This window comes from Corvus moneduloides, unplaced genomic scaffold (genome assembly GCF_009650955.1).
Source record: "Corvus moneduloides isolate bCorMon1 unplaced genomic scaffold, bCorMon1.pri scaffold_142_arrow_ctg1, whole genome shotgun sequence".
Classification (NCBI taxonomy): Eukaryota; Metazoa; Chordata; class Aves; order Passeriformes; family Corvidae; genus Corvus; species Corvus moneduloides.
Window position 1 is genome coordinate 17,997 of NW_022436892.1, and position 21,159 is coordinate 39,155.

Below are 21,159 nucleotides of genomic sequence, written 5' to 3' on the forward strand. Positions count from 1 at the left end.
CCTAAAGCCTAACCCAAAGAGCAGCAAAGAGCAAGGCAGACAAATCTCCTTCACTTTAACTTAGCTGCATGTTTTTTCAGGGAAAATAACTGCTAAAGCAACAACACAGATGCCACACTTCATATGACTAAACCACATTCCTGTTCATGGGCTGTGTGCATTCCAGAACCACTGAAAATGAGGGATGAATATTAACTGGTAAAACAATAAATGACCAGTTTCTGGAAGCATATGAACAGCAGTGGAGCAACCAAGGACAAGGAGAGCTCAATCCTACGTGCTGCACAGACACTGCCAATCTAGTCAAGAGAGGGCCATCCTGGAGCAATAAGGATATAAGGACTTCATATAAATTAGCTTGGCAAATGGGGACTGCCCCCAGGAGCACATTAGCAATATAGATTTCATTTGTGTTGATCTCACAGTGTTTTGAACAACTACTCAGGAAAGCATTCTCATTCTGAGTAATATGTCTCTTTTAGTCACCACTCAGATAAACATTCATTAAATATAATTGAATGGACAAGGGAAGTAACAGGAACTTCATGGTTATCATACTGTGATAAGAATCTATTTGATTTTGAGAAAATAATTTTGTCGTATTAGGATTTCAAGAGACCTTTTTTCCCTGCATCTCCTTGATGAAAGACTTGAATGATAAACTAGATGCCCTCTAATTCCATTCATTTGTGTCAGTTTTTGGCATTTGTTAGTGAAACTCTGGTCTTAAGTATTTGCATTTATAGTGTAATTCTTTTATATTGAGGCCATTTCCAAATGGCAGATTCTGAGATCCATAGCTACCTCTGAAACACAATCTTTCCCTCCATGCTTGCCAACAGAAATTCCACACTGATCTGCAAGTATTCTCTTCAACAAAAGTCAGTTGATGGCCAAGATCGGCAGGAGAAACTGTGCAAAGCACATCTGAAGTAAAAGCACTATGTTAAGTGCATCAGAGCACTTGCAGTGCTGGAATCACTCTAAGGAAAGGAGTCTGCCTATACTGGGAGAGAATGAAAGACAGCTTGATGAATCAGCTGCCTCATAAGAGAACCAGCCACCACCAACTCTTCAGAAAGAGGAAAAGAGCTACCAATGGCCTGAAGAATCCAGCTGGAAGCACCATAGTTTGGCTAGTTGGAATGCATAGGCAACAGGAGACAAAAGCAAAAAAATACTGAAACTTTTAAAAGCCTAGATATTACTTTCACTCATACCAGGAGTCTACTGCACACTTTAAGTGTGCATGGCATCTTGTGACAAAATACAGTCCTATTTTTTGGTTTTATCCATAGAGTGAAGATCCTTGAACTCTGCACTACAAAACTAGAGGGTGAATACAGCTGTACTGTATTACAGCAAATTTGGCTTTGTTGCCAGAATTCCATTTGCCTTACATTGAAACAGTTTGTTTTCCACCGTTTCAAAGATTTTAGGGGCCATGAAGGCAAGACCCAGCACTGCCTCCCAGAGTGCTAGACAAATGAAGTGTGTCTTATGAAAATATATTAGCACCATCTATTTGTAAGCACCACCTCACTGATTCAAATCATTCACAGCAGTGCTTTGATTTTTCTAAATCTGGTGTCATAGTACCACTAGGCAAGTTTTCAATGATAATCTAACACTATGAAAATTTTATTTTCTGCTCTTTTATATTTTTGTGTTTATTTTGGCTGCCAAAAATGGAGAAATATTGGTTGCTTGGCTGCAACCCAAATACAGCTTAAAATGGGAAACATTTAAAAATAGCTCTGTTTCTATGTAGTAGAATAAACAAGACACACTTCTAAAGCAGCCACAACCACAGACTCATGGAATAATTTAGGGTGGAAGGAACTTCTGTAAGTCATCTAGTACAACTCCCTGCTCAAAGCAGACCTCAAGTTGCTCAGGGCCACATCTAGCTGAGTCTTGAACACCTCCAAGGACATAGATTCCATAACATCTCTGGGGTAACCTGTTTCAGTGATTAGCATACTTCTGTTAAAAAAAACCAAAGTCCTAATATCTAACTGGAATTTCCCATATTCCAGTTTGTGCCCAGTGCCTCTTGCCAAATTACTCTGCACTTCTGCAGAAAATCTGTCTTTGTATCCTCCAGTCAGATAGCTGAGGACAATGTTTGATCCTTTCTCATGGCAGATTACATCAGACACTAACATTCCTAGCCATGAAATTCACACTAACAAGTACTCTGAATGATGAAAGTAGATGCTGTACGAAGAGGGCAACCAAGAATACCTTACTAGGGGAGGGTGAGCTAACAGCCTTGCATGTAGTTTTGTCATTTGCAAATGAAGTTCCCCAATTAATTATTTTTTTCCAAGTATTATTACGCCTACACAAGTCTAGCATTGCTTCAGAAGAATAGGCTGTCAACATGCAGCACTTAACTTTGCAAAACACAAACAAGCATGCCTATCTACAAAAAACTGACTCTTAAGCTCTCAGCTTACACCTTCAAACTACTTTCATTTCAGAGGGCAACTTTACTTAGGTGTATCGACATTCTTAACAGAATGCACACAGCAAATAAAACAGCATGAACTGTAATTCCCCTCTGTACTTCTTTAATATCTGAGGCAATTTTAGTAATTTAAATGATAGAGAAATTCACTACTAAAAGGGTATGAGTAGCTGAAATATGTAGTAGGGAAACTCCTCAATACTGATGTTCAGCTGAAGGTAGTGACGCGAAAGGAAGAGATGCACTGTGAGGGCCCAGGGTCAGTCCCATCCCTTCCTGTGCCCTTTCTCACAGCACTCTTTCAAGGTTACTGACACCTTTTCCTCCAGTTGCTGTGCACATTTAGTTTTATTAATGCTAATCAGAAATATGCTGCTCTTTAATGTTTTAAGCTAAATATATACTTCTGAAAGAAAATTGTTGGAGCGTTTACATTACAAAATTACACAGGTTTTAAAACTTCTTTTGCCAATTCCTCCCTAGTGATCACTACAGTTCAGAACTGAGTTAAAAAGCTGTACTCATTAATACTTTAGGACCAGTTAGGTCAATGCAGAGGTAAAGATGTAATTATCAGCAATTCCAGCTTCTATATAGCTACATAAATCATTGTACAAAGGAAATTTGTTGCTCATATGATGCCGCCTGTTTTGCCTGTTTTCAGGTCATTCAAGAACTTCCCTGAAGTTCCACTTCCCTCTTTATAACTATCTCCCTCCCAAGGCTTCTTGAACATGCTGGTTGAAAATTATTTTTTATTTGACTTAGTAACTGTCGTTATATTTAGGGTGCAAAGCTGAAAAGAGTCTGGATTTAAACTTGGGATCCCACTTCAGTGGTCCAACCCCCAATTCCAGCTTTCATTCTGCAGGTCATTTCTCATTATTTATTAAAATAGGAAACAAAACTGAAAACAAGAAAGAAATCTGTTTGAAAATCACCAAGTCTGCAGCTCTGATGGAAAAGGGAACAGGAGTTAGACTTCTGAAAACTTCTTTGATATGACTTAAAACAACCTGGCCCTGGCTCCTCTTGTGAGATACAGTTTAATTTTTATTTTAAACCTCAGAAAATTCTGCTCCTTTATGTGTCCAGTTAGTAAACTTAGTTTGGTGTTTAAAGGTAAAAATTTCATTTAAATAAAATTCAACATTGAACAATTCAACATTTTTGAAGGATAGGGACAAAACCAAGCCTATCCATTATTTTCAATGCATAATGCCTTCTAAAATGCCTTCAAGTTGAATAATTTTTGATAGATAAAACTTTTGAAATAAACAGCACACAAATTTAAAAGGACAAGAAAAAAAATCCTTGTTAATAAAACAACCTGAAACCCTTATTTCAATTTAGATTATGGATCACTTATTTGTAGTAGGATAAAGCTTAATCTAGATCTGATGTCTTTAGGTTCTCCAGGGCCTTGCTCCCCTGGCTTTACTCTCAAAGCTCCTTGTTTGTTGTTTTTTTTTCCAGATTGGCCTGGCATGTATTTTTCTGGATGTAATTTCACCTGGACAGAGCTGATGTCACAGTGACTGCATCTTGTCCAGAAGAGCTGTCTTTCCAATCCTGGCTCCTTCTTCTGTCCAAGGAAACCTGTCCAAGGCAAGTCCACCCAGGCTGGGCTACCAAGAAAACTGTGTCCTGGCCAAAGAACCTGACAGATTCTACATAAATATATTCAACAGAGGCAAGCAGAAGACTGCGGGGAGCAAGAAGAGTCTCCCAAATTTTCTAGGTATAACTTTCTTTTTTTAAGCCTTTAAAGAGCATCAGCCAATGCAAACTCCAAAAGAGAAATGTGGTCTTTGGACATGGCCTCATACAAGGTGATCATATTTTAGACCTGATCAGCTGAATAAAAGCAGGGACTTTCTTTGACAACAGTTCTTCCTCAGGAGGAAAAGCTCAACAAAACACTAAGAACCTGAGCAGGTGAAGAATTCAAATGCTGTTGGTCTGGCTCTGCCCATAAACAACAAATGTATTGAAGTGATTGGTATTAAAGACCATAGACCTCAATGCAACAGCTTTCTTATAACCATGTTCATGAGCAGGCAGCGCATCATCACTGCCATTAACCTACTCTGTGGCAGGCAGTGTTTGGCATCACCACTTCCTTAAGCCACTTTTCATTCACGAATATCAGTGCATTTTTTTAAGAATTGAAGATCAAAGGCATAATGAAAACCACTATCTGGAACTGCAGTTGCCTTTGCTTCTGCGAGAAGAGGGACGACATCACACTTTACAATCCAGGATTTTAGCGTTTTTTACTGAGTGCACACATAATCTGCTACATGGGTTGTTACTGTGTACCCAGATTGTAGTGAGGGACTCATTTCTTACAGCCAATTTGGAGTCTGTTCCTTACATGTGGTCACCATTTATTACATCATAATACATAGGGGTTTTTTTCACCGTGTGACTACTCATCTGGGGATCTTTTGAAACACTTTGGGAGGAATCATTCAAAAGAAGAATATCAAAATAACTGCCGGCAAGAAAATATAAATTCTACTGTGTTAGAATAAGGCACCTCCAAATTAACATTTAAAAAACCCCAAGCAGTAATAAATTGAAATTTGCATGTATATCTTTGCTAATAGAACAAAATAGGTAGTCATATATTGAAATCCTCTGTCTGTCATAAGTATTACCTTATCTGACATAATCCAAGCAGTTGAAAGAGCAAGTCTTTAGCTCAGTATTCTGTACTAGCATTGTCTTAGATGGTTTTAAAGCTAACTTTGTTTTACTTCCTTCTGTGAATCAGCACATGGTAATTTTATAAGGACAAAACTGCTTAAACATTTATTTAGACAGCTAGGAGGATTTACAAGCTATACTAACAGAATGAATTTGAAACTAGCATGTATTTCCAATCCTCTAGTTGTAAATTAATCTGTAAATCTCAGAATCACCACCATGTCTAGGTATGTTTCAAAATTGTTACCTTCTCTATTTTAAATCTGAAGAGATGGATCCCAGCCCTTTCATGCACTAGTTCTCACTTCTGAAAAGATCTCTTATCACTAGTAGATAAGTACATAGAGTACTGCAAAACAGACCAACTTGATAAATCCAGGAAAAAAGGCAAAGTCAATGACTAGAGGTACAGAGCCTGTTACCCAGGAAAGAAGCCTGAAAAAATAGGAGTCATCAACCTTAGAGGGAAAGTACATGGATAGATGTGAAGACAGTATCCAAACATATATGGCAAACAAACAAATTCCTGAGGAAAAGCAGTGTAAGTAAGTTCTGCTCCGCATCTGTGAAGAGAAGTTACAAACTGTAGCAAGGAAGATATCTGGAAAATAGGCAGTTATACTCTGGAACAAACTGTCTCAGGAATAAGAACAAGGTGGTCAAAATGAGTTCAGGGAAGTCCATTTCAGCCCTATGTTTCCTTGTAAAAATGAGTATTTTTCCACTTGAAGGCTACTACTTTTGTTCTGCACGTCTAAGTATGCACCATAAAGCCTCAAGGAGGGCTGCCCTCCTCAGTGCTCTGCGTGAATTCCAATATCCTACTTCATACCTCTAACACACAGAATGAAAATCCAGTAAGGCATGATCTCTTCAGTATATAGATAAGCTTGAAAGAACAGCCAGGGAGAAGCAAGATTAATTTGTTATGTGAGAACGGAAAAATATCTCAGTGCAATTGATTGAGTAAAGGCAAGACAGAGCATCCAGGAAACCACAAGCTGTTCCCCCTAACCTCAGTCGGCAGGAGCAGTCACACTTATGCATGTGATGAACAAGAAGGTGATTTGAAACAGCCAGAGCAAATTTACCAAAACCAGGCAGTCCAGCAAAGCCTGCTGCCTTCTGTAATGTTATTACTGGGTTTGCATATAATTGGAAAGGGGTGAATATAATTTACTTCAAGTTTGGCACAATTTCCACAGGTATCCTTCCTGTCAGACTGGAGAAATGCAGACCGGATGCCTACTTTATGGGGTAGATGGAAAACTAGGCTCAAAGAATAGCAGTCAGTGGTTAAAAGTCCAAAGTTCCCTTTGATACCCCTTTGATATTACTCAAGAACCTCTTTCTGGTTCTTGAGCAACATCCAGTGTAAATCCTATACTCATTTCAGTGAGGGAGAATGTTTTGTGCTTTGTGTACATTTGGAAAACAACTTGGGTTGGGCAAATAGAAGCAGATGAGCTGTCCATAATGACCTGCTTTGAAATTGAAGGAAAACAAACTAGATTGAGACACCCATTCAGAAACAGGTAAAATTCTATTTATAAGCCCTCCCATTATGCTGGGTATAGTTGAAGCAGGAATCTTTAAAATAATATGCAAAAAGATGGAAATGGAATGGGATTCTCCTTTTTCTGAAGTCACAACGGTTTTCCAATTCCAGCATTGCAACCCTCATATGACCACAGAAAATATCTGTGTTCTCTGCTCAAAATAACACCCAAGATATACAGGACTTCAAATACAGCAGGGATTAATAGCTCTGAATGGGCACTTGGCAAAGGTGCTTGCAATATTCTGTGTTAACTTTGGAATAAATTCCCCACTTTTTAGAGGCAAACAGATGATAAAGCAATTAAATATCTGAAGCACACATAAGAATTCTTAGGCGGTGTTGTATATAAAATGCTAAACTCAGAAAGAGTAAGAAAACTTCGTCAGTTAACAAAAGCAGTACTGAAATATGAAATTCTATTGAACTATGACAACTATGATTTGGACTTGTCAGTGTAGTCAAGTCTGTCAACAAAGCTTTTAGCCAGTTACTTCCCTTCAGTTTAGAAAGCTGTAGACACAAACAAACAAACAAAATGTAAATTTTTAAAAATTGCCCTATGTTTCCAAAAGAGCAGTCAAAATAAAGTGGTTTCACTTATGTTCCTGGTGTCCAAACTGAACGTTCTCACACATGTCTATGACACTTGCTGGATACAGCCCAGTCCTATAAGGATTGATTCCAACTGCACATAGTTTTTCCAGCTGGAAAATGTATCTCATCTCGCACCATTAGATGAGACAGATCTCAAGACTGATGACCTGGCTTCTTACTACTACTCTAAAAAAAACCCCAACAAAAACCCCAACAGATCAAGAAAAATCAGAGGTGATCCTTTTTATCTTCTTCTATATTGTTCCACATTCTGAATTTTCAGAGATCAAAGGAAAGATTCTACAGTTCAAACACATCTGGAGAAAGAAGCAATGAATTGCCAGTACATCTTTAATTTTAAAAAGTACTAATAAATACTTCATAAGTTTAGAATGTATTATTGAATTCCTAAATTTAACAGAAATTCTTCTTCAGCACTATGAACACATTGCAAAGCACAGGCATTTTTAACTTGTCTTAAGAAAACTGAAATATGAAGGAAATGGTTCTAAATCAGTGGATTACAGAAAATAATGGACACCAAGCCTAGCAAGTATACAACACGTAAGATAAAAGCTATGCCTATGATTAAGTGAGTACTAATATAAGACAAATACTTATTTTTGCTACTGAAGGTGTTTCATCTTTTCTTCCACATATTTCCCTTCCCACCCAGGATATGGCACAGAGTTCATGTTCTCTGACTATATTTCCAAATTCTTTCTCTGTTGCATCACCTGCTCTATTTTCACCATGTTGCCTTTTATCTACAGAGATGAAAGAAGGCTGTAGGAAGTAATCTCTGTTTCCAACCCATCTTTTTATGTCTATACTTACTTTTTTTAATAAATTCTCCAGCCAATGTTTCATTGAAAAATGCCAATAAAGAATGCTATTGGCTACACAAAAGGAAGGCTTATGAAAATTTTGGGGTGGAATGGGGGCACATACCTCTAGGGGCACGAAACCATTAGCTAAGCAATCTTTGTAGGCCTGACTTTGCATTTTACTTGTACTTCTCTCAGGCATGTATCCAAATGCTCATGGAGAATTTATGGTATGTAGGAAGCTATGTCTCTCTCATTACTGATCTTTTAACCCAGTGTGCAGTAGATTACAATAATTCCCAAGGAATGCTCTCTGATTTAAGAGAGTATTAAGCACATAAATAATGCTTCGCGACTTTGGAGTTTTAAAATGAGATGGTTGTCCCTGCGCCAGGATTTTTGACAACTGACAAGTGTTTTAATACTACAAAAACAAATTACTGGAAAATAATCTAGAAGGGACAGGTCATGGAAAAAATTGTTCACAAATACCTGAAATTTCAACAGGGCATAAATGAGATTATCTATTCCCTACATGTGGTGGAATATCTGTAATTGTTCTACATCCTTAATACTACGAGCAACTTCACATTGCCTTCAAATAAATATAAGAATAGCACATGATGTCCCTTGCTAATTGCTGTAAGTATTTCTGAGTGGAAAGGGAGCACAATAAACATCTGTTACATTACTGAGAAACTGCTTTCTAAGAATTCATAGCTGTCCATTAACAACATACTAATGCTTTTATCAACTGCTATTTGACCCTGCTACTAAAATTGTGAGAGTACAGGGGATTGCTGAAAGTGTAAAAGATTAAAACAAATAATTTTTGACCCAAAGCATTTACCAAAAATGAGCAAGGTCCCACTCTGCCCTTGTGTGTGCACATCCATGCCTCAGTGTACTAGAGAGTCTATGTGAAATCACACTCATGACTTTATTACCTGTGCGCAAGTTAAGTATAGATTTTCCATTGGAGCAAAAATCCCCAAATCTGCCAACAAGTCAAAAGAAATTCTTCAGCTAAAAATAATTGCATAATTAGTATTTTAATACTTTGAAAAAAAATCTTACTTATGTTTATACAGACCTGATTAACAAAGGACATAAATTAACTCCTACTCCATAATACCAAGTCACATCAGATGTGTCAGCTGCTAAGGTGCACTGAATAACCAACACAAGCAAAAAGACATTTCAATTAGAATTGCCAGTTTTTGTGTTCCTCATAACTAACCAAAGAGCAGGAAGGAATGCTGAAGAGATGCAGTATTGGTGCTTGTCAGATCATAGCTAAAAGCTGGTGTTCATCTGTAAGGTGGCAAATGATGAGCTGCCACTGTGGAGCAATTTCATAGTCATGTTCACACAATAAATAGCTGTTAATAAGCTTTTTGACAAAAGAAGGAGACCTATTGATTCAAGCTGAACATGAAACCCCACCACTTTTACCTGAGTTAGCTCTTCATCAAACTAAGACAATTCATGCTTCTTAAGCCTGACTGCAGCCATTTTCCTGACTGTGAAACAAGCTGCACACTGCGCTATAAATAAAAACTCTGCCCTGCCATTTAATCCAACTACTTCAGTGTTCGTGTGAGCCACAGAATGGAACTCTGCCAAAATGTTCAGGTCAGAATGTAGAGTTTTCTTTCCATTATTTGTATCCCAAAGCTCAAGTTCTTACCAACTTTCAGGCTATTGCACCCATGCCTCAATTTTCAGCAAGTGTTTGTGCATATTGCGCAGACACACTGAGGTTTCAAAAGAAAAGTGGTAAGCGATAAGGTCTGAAAGTCTTGTAATTTTCCCAGTGTGTATTTTTCTTGTTCATGTATAGGCTTGAACTGTGGTAATGAGGTAATCTAAATTGCCAGAAAATGTGTTAACTTCGAAGTCAGAAAATGATCTTCTGGGACATTTCAAGCATACTTATTTGTATTTTTGAACCGACCACAGTTTTACACATTCTAAAATTACTCCAGACTTTTACATCATAAAAAGAAAAATTAAAGTGAATAATTAATATAAAGCAGATATTGCAAGCAGCTGACAAAAGAAGAAAAGTCTTTTCCAAATGTGAGTTTAAAAATAATGTTATCCCACATACACTCTCAGCCTTTTAAAATTGGCCAGGTTCCCAAAGTATTAATTATGTAAACTCATATCAAGCACTCTGTGGCCATTTATAGATTCATAAACTAATGCCACAACTGCAGGTGATTGGAAAGAATCTTTTCCCACTCCATTGAATTGTGCTTTTCCTGAGCAGATTTCAAGAATAATGCAAAACCTTAGAACTATATAAAATGCTGAAATAGCTGTACCAAAAAATTCCCTCATACTCTGAGAATCCATTTTGCCATCAACTCTTCAGCTTGAGAAAGAGTATAGAACTACAATTTCTTTTTAAGTACATACAGTGATATTCTAGTGTTAGCACACCATATACACACACAAACTAAATAAAAATCAAATCACATGCAGAGGTTTAGGCACTTCATTAAGCTGGGTTTTATCGAAGTAGATTTATTCACATGGAGCCCTCATGCCTGATAACATACTTGTTCAAGGTAAACAGGATTTATATAAGAGCCAAGGCTACAATTAGCGTAAGAAAAATCGTGGATTCACTTGCCTCATTTATTTTTCTTCCAGAAGATGCTCTAAATAATACTAAATTACTGCAAAGTGATGGACCTCAGCAACAATTCTAAAGCATTTTAGAGAACACAGGTTATATTTTGTCTACCAACCTCTGAACAAGTGCAATAAACACTCTCCTCCAGACTGGGAGAAAAGTAGTTTTCCTCTCAAAAAAAAGCATTCCCTACCTCCCTGCTTTTAGGTCTAGAATCCTCAAAGCTAGTGCCTCAACTTTTTACCAGCATTTTATTCAGCAGTTCTGCAGCAGTGAAGACTCTGTGTTGATATTCTGAATGCAACCATCCTTCTGTAACCTTGCCTGGATATCTGCACACTATGATGACATAACTTTGGTTAAGCAGTGAGTGTAAAAACATTCAATTCTGGTGACCATAACTACAATCACAACTTCATGAACAGTAGAAACTCACTTGGTGGTTCAAAACTTGATCTGTTTTTTCTTCAGCTTGATATGACACACACTGGTTTGCTCAAGTGGGGAGGTTTAGAGTTGATGTAGGCAGAGTAAAATGGCACATGATAGTTATGTTTTGAAGCATGGCTGTACTGGAAAAGATGGCCCAGGCCTTGCCCATAGAAAGGTTTCATTCGTGATGCTGCCAGTAGTCATCTTCATGACCACCATTCTCCCAGCACAATAAGACAAATACATATCTCACAAAGCAAACTTGTATTATACACGTTGTCCTGTATTGTAGAAAAAGCAATTTTTAACTTAGAGTGTTTGAACTAAGGCCTGTCAGGCAAGTCTGAGTAGCATCTGGCCTGTTTCCAGCTGCCCTTTTCCACTTGGGAAGGTACTGCAGGCTGGGCTGTTTTACTAATGGCACCTATTTTAGGCTGCAGCCTGTCCAGAACACGAATACCTGCTTCTGTTCTCACCAAGATTCACCATGCCAGTGAGTAGGACTCCAATCATCTCCTGTGAAAGGCAATAGTCAAGAACGCTCCCCAGCAACAAATTTATCTTGCTCGCAAACAATTTCAAGTCTGCACTTGAATTTCCCCAGGGAAAATAAATCCACTTGGAGCTGCATGAACAATTCTGACTATGGCAGGTCACTGCTAGCCATTTTTTCCCCCTAGAGAAGACAGAGGTTTTTGTTCCCACATGCAGTGTGTAGTGCATACCAGGTGAGTCCAAAGAAGCCTCAAACCCAATGTTCATTATTCACTGTATCATCATTCAACAGATACACAGACTATACTATCCATATACAGTAGGTCTGGACCCAGAGCAGCAGCAGGATTTAGCCTTTAGCTCTCCCCTCAAGTGAGTTACGGAGCTTGTCTTTCTGGAACACCTAGATCCAAAGATTATATGCAGGAGCGCTGGAAAATAATGTTCAAAAAGTGATACTTGGGAACACTAAAATTAAAATGAAGAGGTGGAAGGTTATATAGATTACCCAGCAGTGAGATCATTTTGGAGGCCTTCACATGCAATGGAATTTAATTCTGGCAGAATCCACCCATATGTATCATCACAATGTTGCACCACTGACTGTGCCAGTATAAAAATGGAATTCTGGTATTGCAGATTATCTTTGAACTTGGAAGCCTGACACTCAGTACCGGGTTTTGATATGTTTATGTGCAAGCCTAGGACACAACTCTCTGCGTGATAAGATAACTGATTAAATGAACTGCTATAATTATTACATTCTTACAGGCTGTTTTCATTTTCGGTAAGAATGACCCAAATTTGCCATGACATATCCAGAGACTGAAAACCCTTGTCACTCTATTACACCAGATGAAGGATCCCTTTTAAATTTCTTGTTGGACTTGTCATTTATGTGCCATTAAACATAAGAAAAACCCCCAAATTAATGTCACACTTCTTTTTTCAGACAAAACAAAAAATGAAGTTAAATAATTTAGTTCAAACTGGCCCTTCTTCATAAGAATGTTTTTTAAAGGTTAATGCATTGTGCATTTTGAAAAATAGTTCCCAGAAAGATGTTTTGTAAACCATGGGGAGAGTAACATATAAACCACATGTCATTTCAGTCCTTTTGTGATATTTTGATATGCCAGCTTCACTGCATGTTCAAAAACCCACAGCTTCCAGGAGAATTTCCCCTGTCTTACAATTTTTGTCCTGCCATCCTACAGCTACTAAAGGGGTGCTTCTGGGAGGAGGGGAGAGGGCAGCACAAAAGTTTAAGGTTTGGCTGTTGCAATATAATAACTGTGACACATTGAAATAACTCTACATTGTTTTAACTGTTTGACACTAGTAAATGAAAACACATGCTGAGTTTATCCTCTGCTTAGTAAGACATATTACACAACATGGCGTAGCCAGCAAACTTAGCTATGAATAAAATTAGCCTATTCCTTTCACAAATATCAAAGTTTGGGAGTCTACTGTAAATACAGCATTTACTCTCGAAGGGATGTCAGTTATAATTACCTTAAGGTACAAATATTAGCCAGTAGCTATCTACAGTATCAGACCAAACATATTGTAGTTCCAAACAAAGTAAAAAATCCTCAGTGTAAAACAACTGTTTTTCCCACTTTTCCCCACAACTTACAACTGTAGATACACAGAAGTTTTGGATCTGGTTTTCCCTATAGGACTCTGTAAATCAGTCTTTTTCACATGGTCCCCTAAGAAATGTCAAGTCCATATACTTTTTCCCTAAGAAGACAGCAACCAGGGGAAAGCCGAATTAAGGTTTCCTGAGCCCTTCCTGGACAGCAGAGTAGGACAGGCCTGAGTACTGGAAAGTAGAACAAAGATGGACCTGAATTCCACTGTACCTGATGACTAATTCAAATAGCAGGAAAACCACAGTGGTCAGAAACATGTCAAAAAATCCCGTGAAAACAAACCAGAAAAACACTCAGATTCCTCGTTTAAGTAACTTCATAAAACTGCATTTTTATAAGGAGGGATCAACCCCAAATTCTTTTCATCTCTAACAAAGTAAAACAGAACATAAAGATGGACAAAAGCTACTGAAAGCAGAGATTGTAGTGAAAATCCACATTTCCATGCACATCTGTGCTGTAACTGGAAAGTCAAGTGACAAAACATGAAATACTGTTTCACCAAACACTAAAAACTTGTTCCACAACTGTTGCCCTCAACATTTGTATCAGCTCCAACTGGAAAGATGCCAGTGAAACACGGTTTACAAGGCAGTACAATCTTGTGGATTATGTCCTGTACCTTGTTTATTCTGGATTCTGTGGCTTTGTTTTCTCATCTCTGTCTCAGACCCAGGATGCTCAGCTTACCAACTCATTCTCTAAAGACAAGACTTTTGGTCTGTACTTAATTCCTGTCTAGAGAGACGACACTGCATTCTTTAAGAATGGAACTTTTCTGTTTCACAGAACCATAAAAATTAGACAGAGTATGACAAGTTATAACTCTGGCACCTATGCCTTGCAACTGTTTCCACCCATTAATAAAGTTGAACTGAAGAATTACATATGTTGGATGGCACTGACATAATGGCATAACGGGAGAGACAAAAATAAATGGAAAATTTCTAATTAGAAGAAAACTTTAGAGGCTAGACAAACAGAAAGCAGCTGAAATACTGGACGAAATATCATCCCTAATTGTACCATCATCTCCCACTCTGCTGTTCTGTGATCCCTCACATAATATTCAAAGGCAGTGACTGCAGAATTTTCTTAGCAGCTGATCTGCCAGATGAAACACATACATAATTGTAAAAAAACCACTGCCTTCATACTAAAACACAATACTCACCAGCCTTCCCTTCCCAATTATATTTTCTTTACTCATTATTATTATTATTCCTCCAACAATGCCTTAATCTTTGAAGTCAAAATAATGAAAGAAAGAATTCGCTAATAAAGAACACTCTTTTGAGAACAGCAATAATATTTTCTTCTTCATCCTAGTAAAACACACACTTGTGGAGGTGAAAGTACAAAAATATATGTGAAAAGGGAGCAATTTGTGTTCCAGCCTCCTGACAAGCACATTTGCACACAGTGTCTCAAACAGCTCTGGAAGTCACTGTACTGGCTCTGTTCCTTTGCAGCTGCAGGAGGCAAGATGTTCCTTCCACCTTGTACCACTGAAAGGAAATCCCAGTCCATGAGACATGGGGTCAGTGTGTTTCACCTCTGGGAGAGAAGATCTGAGCACTAGAATTGCAAAGTGCTGGTAAGAAGGGCAAGATTTCCTCTGATAACCTGTTGCCACAAGTACCTGCACCACCAGAAAGCAAGTTTGGCTAGATTGCCCTCCTTCAAGTTATGGACTTGATTCCTCTGTTCCCCGGAGAGCAAGAGTGACTCTGAAGCCTCATACCGCGTGACTTAAAGAGCACAGAAATTCACTGGAATTTAAGATTGCATAGCAAGGCAGAATAGCCCTCTTAAAAGAATATTACCACTACATATCTTCATTTTTAAAACACTTTAAGATCCACATATACTCTTTGGTTATGAAGAAAGTCTGTACTCCCTATCAAACAAGACAATGTTGTAGAAGAAAATCATTTGAGCATTTCCAGATAGCAGCTAAGTACTAATACACTTGCTTTTTCAACGCAGTTCTTTGTAAATAGTAAGTGGAGAGGCAGCTACAAACAAAAGAATTAGACTGATGTTTCCACACTGCAATGGGAGAAACTTAAAAATGCTATTTCACTGAAAAGAAATGAAGTTTCCACCTGCAGCTTTATGCACTCAGCAAACAGAACTTCACTTCTGCAATGTTATTTTAGGACAGAAAAAAAAACGCATGCCAGAGTTAATCTTGCAGTGGATTAGAAGCTTTGTCTGAATTTCACAGTTAGCATAAATTTAGAGCCACTATTCTACAGTAGTGAGCAGAAAGTCCAGTGAAACCACATTAAAAAGACAAGCACTGGAACAGTTCCTTCCCTCAAAGTAGGCAATACATACAAGATTCCTCTTTGGTCAACATAATCCTCTCTTAAGTCCTTTTTTGACAAAACTAAAGTGTTAGAGTTAGCTTGACTTGAACTGCATATCTGTTACTTGCTGACTACGTATTGTTCCACTATTACCAGTATGCAGAAAACTCCACACTGGCTCCAGAAGATGAGATCAAAAGAAAGATACTTTCAAAAGAATATCATCCCAGGGAAGAAAGAAAAATAACAAAATCCTGGGAAAAAAGTCTCTTAAGGAGGGGTGAGGGGTGAAAAATCATCTTGACTCCCCAAAATACCTTTAGGTTCCCCTTCTATGGAACAGAATTTCCTAGGAAGCCCTCAAAGTGCTTATTTCTTAATAAACGTTTTCATAACTAAATCACAGCTTCCACTAAATGTCAGTGGCTGCAGGAGACTGCAGATGTAAAACGCATTACAAAGCACAGTGGACTCAAGCAAGCACTTCCACAAAGTGAGAGCAATACGTGCAGTACAGAAACAGTTGTGAAATTGCTGCTTTAATGCCAAGGCACTACGAAGTGTTTTACCATCCAGATAGAGAAATACTCTTTTAATTTTATGCTATGACTGTTCTTCCTGCAGTCAGCAATAAAATACTAATAAAATGCCAATGTTATGTGTGTCATATTACCAAGGAGGAGAAGAGATCACTGCCAGCTTTGCAAATCTACTGTACTTCCAGACTCTGGGAGAAAGAAATAGTTAAAAACATATTCACACAACTTTGGAGGGGCTTTTCTTCTTGTATAAATTTTAATCAATCATAGTTCTCTCCCTCAAAACGCATGCAACCTGACCCACAGTAGTCAAGTCCTACTGAATTGTTAAGGATGCATAAAAAGGGAAAGTATACAAGTTCTTTCAAAGACAGAACTGAAACCTTCCACCAGCAACACGGGGTGCTTCTAAGTCACATTGTCTTTAAGATATTAAACCATAGACCTGCACACTGCTGTCCGAATCACTATAAAATCATTAAATACAGTAACTTTGTTGCACAGTACTTCTCACTAGAGTCACAAGATACCATGAAAACTTCTGAGGTTATTTTATTCAAGAGCTTTAAGGTTGCTGTTCTACCTGGACTTTGCCCTTTTCACTGACCTTCTTTCATCTTTAATCCTTCTTACCTTTAATCATTCCTAACATGTTGAAAGCAAATTTCCATAACAAAACACAGGCATTAAAAATCCCAAAGCCCCACAACAAAAAAACAAACAAACCCCCAGAAAGTTGTCATAGCTACTTGCCTCTTGGCAATTTCTGAGCATTTCCCAGGTTTAGTGCAATATATCCACAGAAAAGAAGACAGACAAATCTTGACATCATGGTCACAAACCCAACCTCGCACTGGGAATGGCTCTGACAGGTATCACCCAAAAGTACCGCAGCTGCATTTAAGTGAACCGTTCTCCCTGTGACAAGAGGCAGCAACACTTTGACACAAGCTTAGTTTACACAGTGGGAGGAGACAGGATGACATCATTCACTCCCACTGCAAAACGAGAATTAGCATAAAAAAAAATATTATCAGGCTCCCCCTAGTATAATCTTCTGGGGTTTGTTACAAGGTCTTTTCCACCACTAAGGGTAAAACATTACCATTTTATTACTTACATTTCATGAAAATAAAATCATGAATATCAAACTTTCTATTAACTGAAAACTGATCTGAGAGACATTTTCACTGTTTTATCCAAGAAAGCTGGACTTAAACTGCAAAAACAGCATTTGCAGTACTCAGAGAACTGTTTGCTATATTGACCTCAGTATTTCTGCAATCTCAACATTTTTCTTAAGGTTAATTCAGGCTACTTGTGGCTTTCATCCAGGCAAAATAAATACTAGTTTAATTTGACATGACGTTATAAACAGGCATTGTAAATATTTATTCAGCAAAAGAACTGGACTTGAAAAATCTAAATGTCATTTTTTTCACTTGTATCTAGTGTTGGCAATTTAAAAATACTTCATAATTTTCCCTTTCACAAATGTCTGGTGAGTCAATGGGTACAAAGCACACTGAAAGTAATAAAGCAATGCATCTCATTCCAGGCTGATCTTCTTACCAGCTACACAACTTTAAATAGAAAAGAAGTTCCATTTTTCCATTAAAAGCTGTTGCATTCCATGTTTACAATGAGCCAAGTAAGCACAGCATTTGGTCCCACTCACAAGTGAGAAGATGGGAAAGAAAGGGTGAAGGAGAAAAAGAGGAAGCAATAACAAAGAATTTAGCCTCAGTATCTGGAAAAGTTTCCAAAGAGATTAAATCTATTCAACTAAGTAGTGATATCTCTCTCTCTCTCTCCCCCTAGAAATAAAAACCCCAAAACCAAACAAGGAAAAACCCAACAAACAAAGAAAAGCCAAAACAGTCCCCTAGGGAAAAAAAACCAAACAGAAGAAGTCTAACCAAAACCAAACCCAAAAGAACTATCAACAACCAAACCCTAAACATATCTCTTGCTTACAATTGTGAAGTTCTTCAGTATGCTTAGTCTGCTCCCACTCCCCACCTTACTGATCTGACACTGTTCTACTTCCATTGTGTTTATAAGCAGGGAAAATCACAGCACTCCTACCTGGGCTAGAAACAAGTTAGTTCAAAATAAAAAGGCAATGTCTTGAAACATACAGGAGCATTTCTTAAAGATCAGATTAATCATGTATTTTAAAAAGACCCTGTGTATGCCATAATTCAGGAAGAACTTCACAAGAGAAGCCATCAATATTGGTCCTAGAGACAAACTTGAGGAATTTCAAGCTCTTCTAATCAATATGGACAGCACACAGCTACAGCAAAACCAGCTGTACAGTTGGAATGTGTTCCAGACTCATCACACCATCTGAATTCCAACATAAGGAAACTTTTTTTGTTATTCACTAACTCAAATCTGGGAATAGCAACTTGAAAGTCAATACTATAGACAGACCCTCAAAAATCCCTAAACACTATTACCTCAAGGATCTTTGGGAGGATTCAGATCTTTAATACGGACACCCTGAACAGGTAAATAAGACAGGTACAATTTGAATGAGATGAAAAGATGTTTGAAAGGCCATACACTTGGATGGGGGTCTCACAAAACACCGCACTAAAAGAGTGGCAAATGACAGAGAGATGGATACAGAGAGCAGACGTGCCATTCTTACTGTTTTTTAAGTTGAAATATTATTTTCAAAAATGCTCCAGAAACCATATTCTATTTTTTCCCTTCAAAATTAAAAATAAGAAATCAATCATTTGATGGAACAGTCAGGAGGACTAATGGGAAAAATTGCTCCATGGTCACACAGAGCTGTCTTTGTATTAGCGTAAACTGGACTCTCCTAGTTTGTCTTATGGCAAATTCGCTTTCCTTCAAAAGATTACACAACACCTTTAAAAAAAAGGCACGAAGGCCAACTTCTACTCGGAAAAATCTCAGTGAAACAAACATATTAATTATTTGCTTACCTCACAACCTGTCTCATAGATAAATATAGTCCCATCCCTGCTTTCACAACTACTTGCTTCTCTGATGCCAGTTACATCTTACTTCTTCCTCTTGGTGCATTATCCAACCGTGTCTTCTCTGCTTAGGTGTTCCATACAGATATTTAACCTTCCCTTTGAGACCCTACCAGACTATGCAGGTCCCTTTCCCTCTGATCATTCCTGTAGAACACAGCTCTTCCCAGCCCAGAGTTCAAAAACCCATGCCAAGAGGCATTTTCTTCTGTCTTATCAAGGATATGCTTCATCAGGGACAATTTTGGTTTGACAAGCATATGCAAGTGCAAAATTTCCATTAAATATATGTCAAGAATACAAAAATCAGTTATATAATATTTTTATAATTTTCCAATATGCTCCCCGCATCTGCACCATCCACAGATGATAAATAGATAATCACTGATTTTGTCCACTTCTTTTCTTACAGGACTAACCTTTCCCAGGAAACCTCTGCTATATGAAAAATGGAAAAAAAAAAAAAAAATCACCTTCTGCTTTCATTTTCCCTAAATCCTCCTGCCATTTTAATGGATGTTGACTACTGCAGTGCAAAACTAAACATGGGAACATAAGGGAGTTCTTCAAACATTATCCTGCACTGCTGGATGGTTCCATAATGCTGTTCAGGCACCCAATTTCTCCTCTTGTTGGAGAACAGCTTCACAATCTCCACTGAAACAGAGAGAATCTGATTTCCATTAACTAAGTTATCAAACCCAGCACATTGCTCAGGTTTCCCTCATCCACACAAACCTGGAAGTACATTACCCTTCCTTTGACTCATCAGAAGGCAAATATTAAATGAAGAAGATTCAGTTATTGACAGTTTTGTGTCACAAAAAGATTTAGCATAAAAGGCAAAAAATATTGAGTTAAGCACAGTAATGAAAAGTCTCAAACAGATCAAACATGAAAAGACAAAACCTCTGATCCTCTAGTGACTCCTCCTTTTCAGCACCAAATTAATGTTTAAGTAACAAAGTCGAGTACTCAAAAGTTTACTTGCTTACCTCAACTTCAACTGATTCTCTGTGGGTTAGGTCTCAAAAATGGAGATTCCAACAAGATAGTATCACAGCACATCTGGGGGCAAAGCAGAGCTTTTCTAGTCCTATTTTAATAGTTCCCAGACCAGCAAGTACAGCGAAAACAAAAGTATGGGAAGGAAAAGAAAAAGCTGGGGGGACGGGAAGGAGAAGATCAAGAGACGAGATTTTACATTTTGTTTCCAAATACGAATATGCTTTTGTTAAGATTTGGGCTTAGTCACAATTCACCTATCATTCCTGATTATTTTGACAAGCAAAAGCCAAGGTGACTCAACTCCTTGCTGTTCTAATTTAAAGCAGAAAGAATATGCAAAGAATAACCTTAAAAAAAATTCCTATCTTCACTTTGAAAAGCACAATAATGCCATGTGGAGCTCTCCAAGAGTAATGACTTACTCACAGTACACTTGATCTGTCTTTTCTCAGAATGTTTCTGGTTGATACTGTACATTTCAGCAGTGCTTGTCAATTATTTGCAAAGTGCCTTTTTCATAAAACATGCTATATAAATTTTAATTATAATTTTCATTCTCTTATGTGTGACTCAATTATTGGACTCTTTTTCTTGCAAATGTCATGGGATCTCCTCTAAAGCCTTCAGGAAAAAAGAGATGCCAGAGAACATTCTTTCAGATGTGCTGCTTAGAGAAGAAAAAGAAGAAAAAAGAAAATCTTAACTCTACTTTCTAAAAGTCTGTAATTACTTCTTTTCCAATATTCCATTCTCATTTTGATGAGCAAACATTTGAGATCTTGTGCTTGCAAAAATACAGGGTTCACATGTTAACCTATTAGTCAAAGGTAAGACATTCATTTGATAGCATAAAAGTGACAAAGACAGGGCATTCTAGTGTC

The 21,159-nt window shown here is 37.8% G+C and overlaps 1 protein-coding gene across 1 annotated transcript in view; it reads right to left on the bottom strand.

Moving 5' to 3' along the window:
* The window catches only part of LOC116438876 (target of Nesh-SH3-like), a 32,925-nt gene extending 15,723 nt beyond the window's left edge, over positions 1–17,202 (bottom strand). The window contains exon 1 of the mRNA XM_032097893.1: positions 17,007–17,202. Coding sequence (XP_031953784.1) covers positions 17,007–17,085 — 79 coding nt within the window. The 5' untranslated portion in view covers positions 17,086–17,202. The remainder of the gene's footprint in view (positions 1–17,006) is intronic.
* Positions 17,203–21,159: the final 3,957 nt, after the last annotated feature.